We start from the raw sequence: 589 nt of genomic DNA on the forward strand, positions 1-589 counted from the left end.
GGGGATGTCACCTGGGCACTGTCACCTTCTGTCCCTGCAGGTGTCCATGCCAGGTTCAACCACCGCCTGTCCTCCACCTTCCTGGGCATCGACGAGAGCTACACCCTGAGCTATGGCTTTGGGGACGTGGCCGTGGCGCTGGGATGGGACACGGTGACAGTGAGTGACCCCTGAGGGGCTGGTGCATGGCCACATCGGGGAAAAATCGGATTAAAACCTCCATTTTTTATAACTTTAATAAATTAAATAATTTTAAAATTTCCTTTTTATCCTGGGGATTAGTTCCTGATTAGTTTAGGGCGTGTCAGCATGAATTCACTCCGAGACTGGGATGTGCAAACAAACCCAATCCCGCTTCTCTGGGCTTTCTGGGATAAGGGAGGGATATCTCAACCACAAGAATTTGCTTGATGTGAATTTAGGATTTGTCATTCCAGAACAAATCTGGGCGAGACTTGAACACAGGGAAAATTTGATTTTAAACTGATTTTGTGGGGATTTTTAATGGAATAAAACAGGTGAAAGGACAAAACCATGAGTCAGGCTGCTCCCGACCCCACCTGCGATGGGGAAGAGCTCAGCCTCTCCT

General features: G+C 48.2%; 1 protein-coding gene across 1 annotated transcript in view; it reads left to right on the top strand.

Moving 5' to 3' along the window:
• Nucleotides 1-45: 45 nt before the first annotated feature.
• LOC130586836 (gastricsin-like) overlaps nt 46-589 on the top strand; it is a gene marked incomplete at its 5' end in the record, with an annotated part of 6122 nt that continues 5578 nt past the window's right edge. Inside the window, one exon of the mRNA XM_057387745.1 lies at nt 46-159. Coding sequence (XP_057243728.1) covers nt 46-159 — 114 coding nt within the window. The remainder of the gene's footprint in view (nt 160-589) is intronic.

The sequence above is a fragment of the Malurus melanocephalus genome, unplaced genomic scaffold (genome assembly GCF_030028575.1).
Source record: "Malurus melanocephalus ecotype Western Australia unplaced genomic scaffold, MMel_1.1 scaffold_1337, whole genome shotgun sequence".
In the NCBI taxonomy this organism is placed as follows: Eukaryota; Metazoa; Chordata; class Aves; order Passeriformes; family Maluridae; genus Malurus; species Malurus melanocephalus.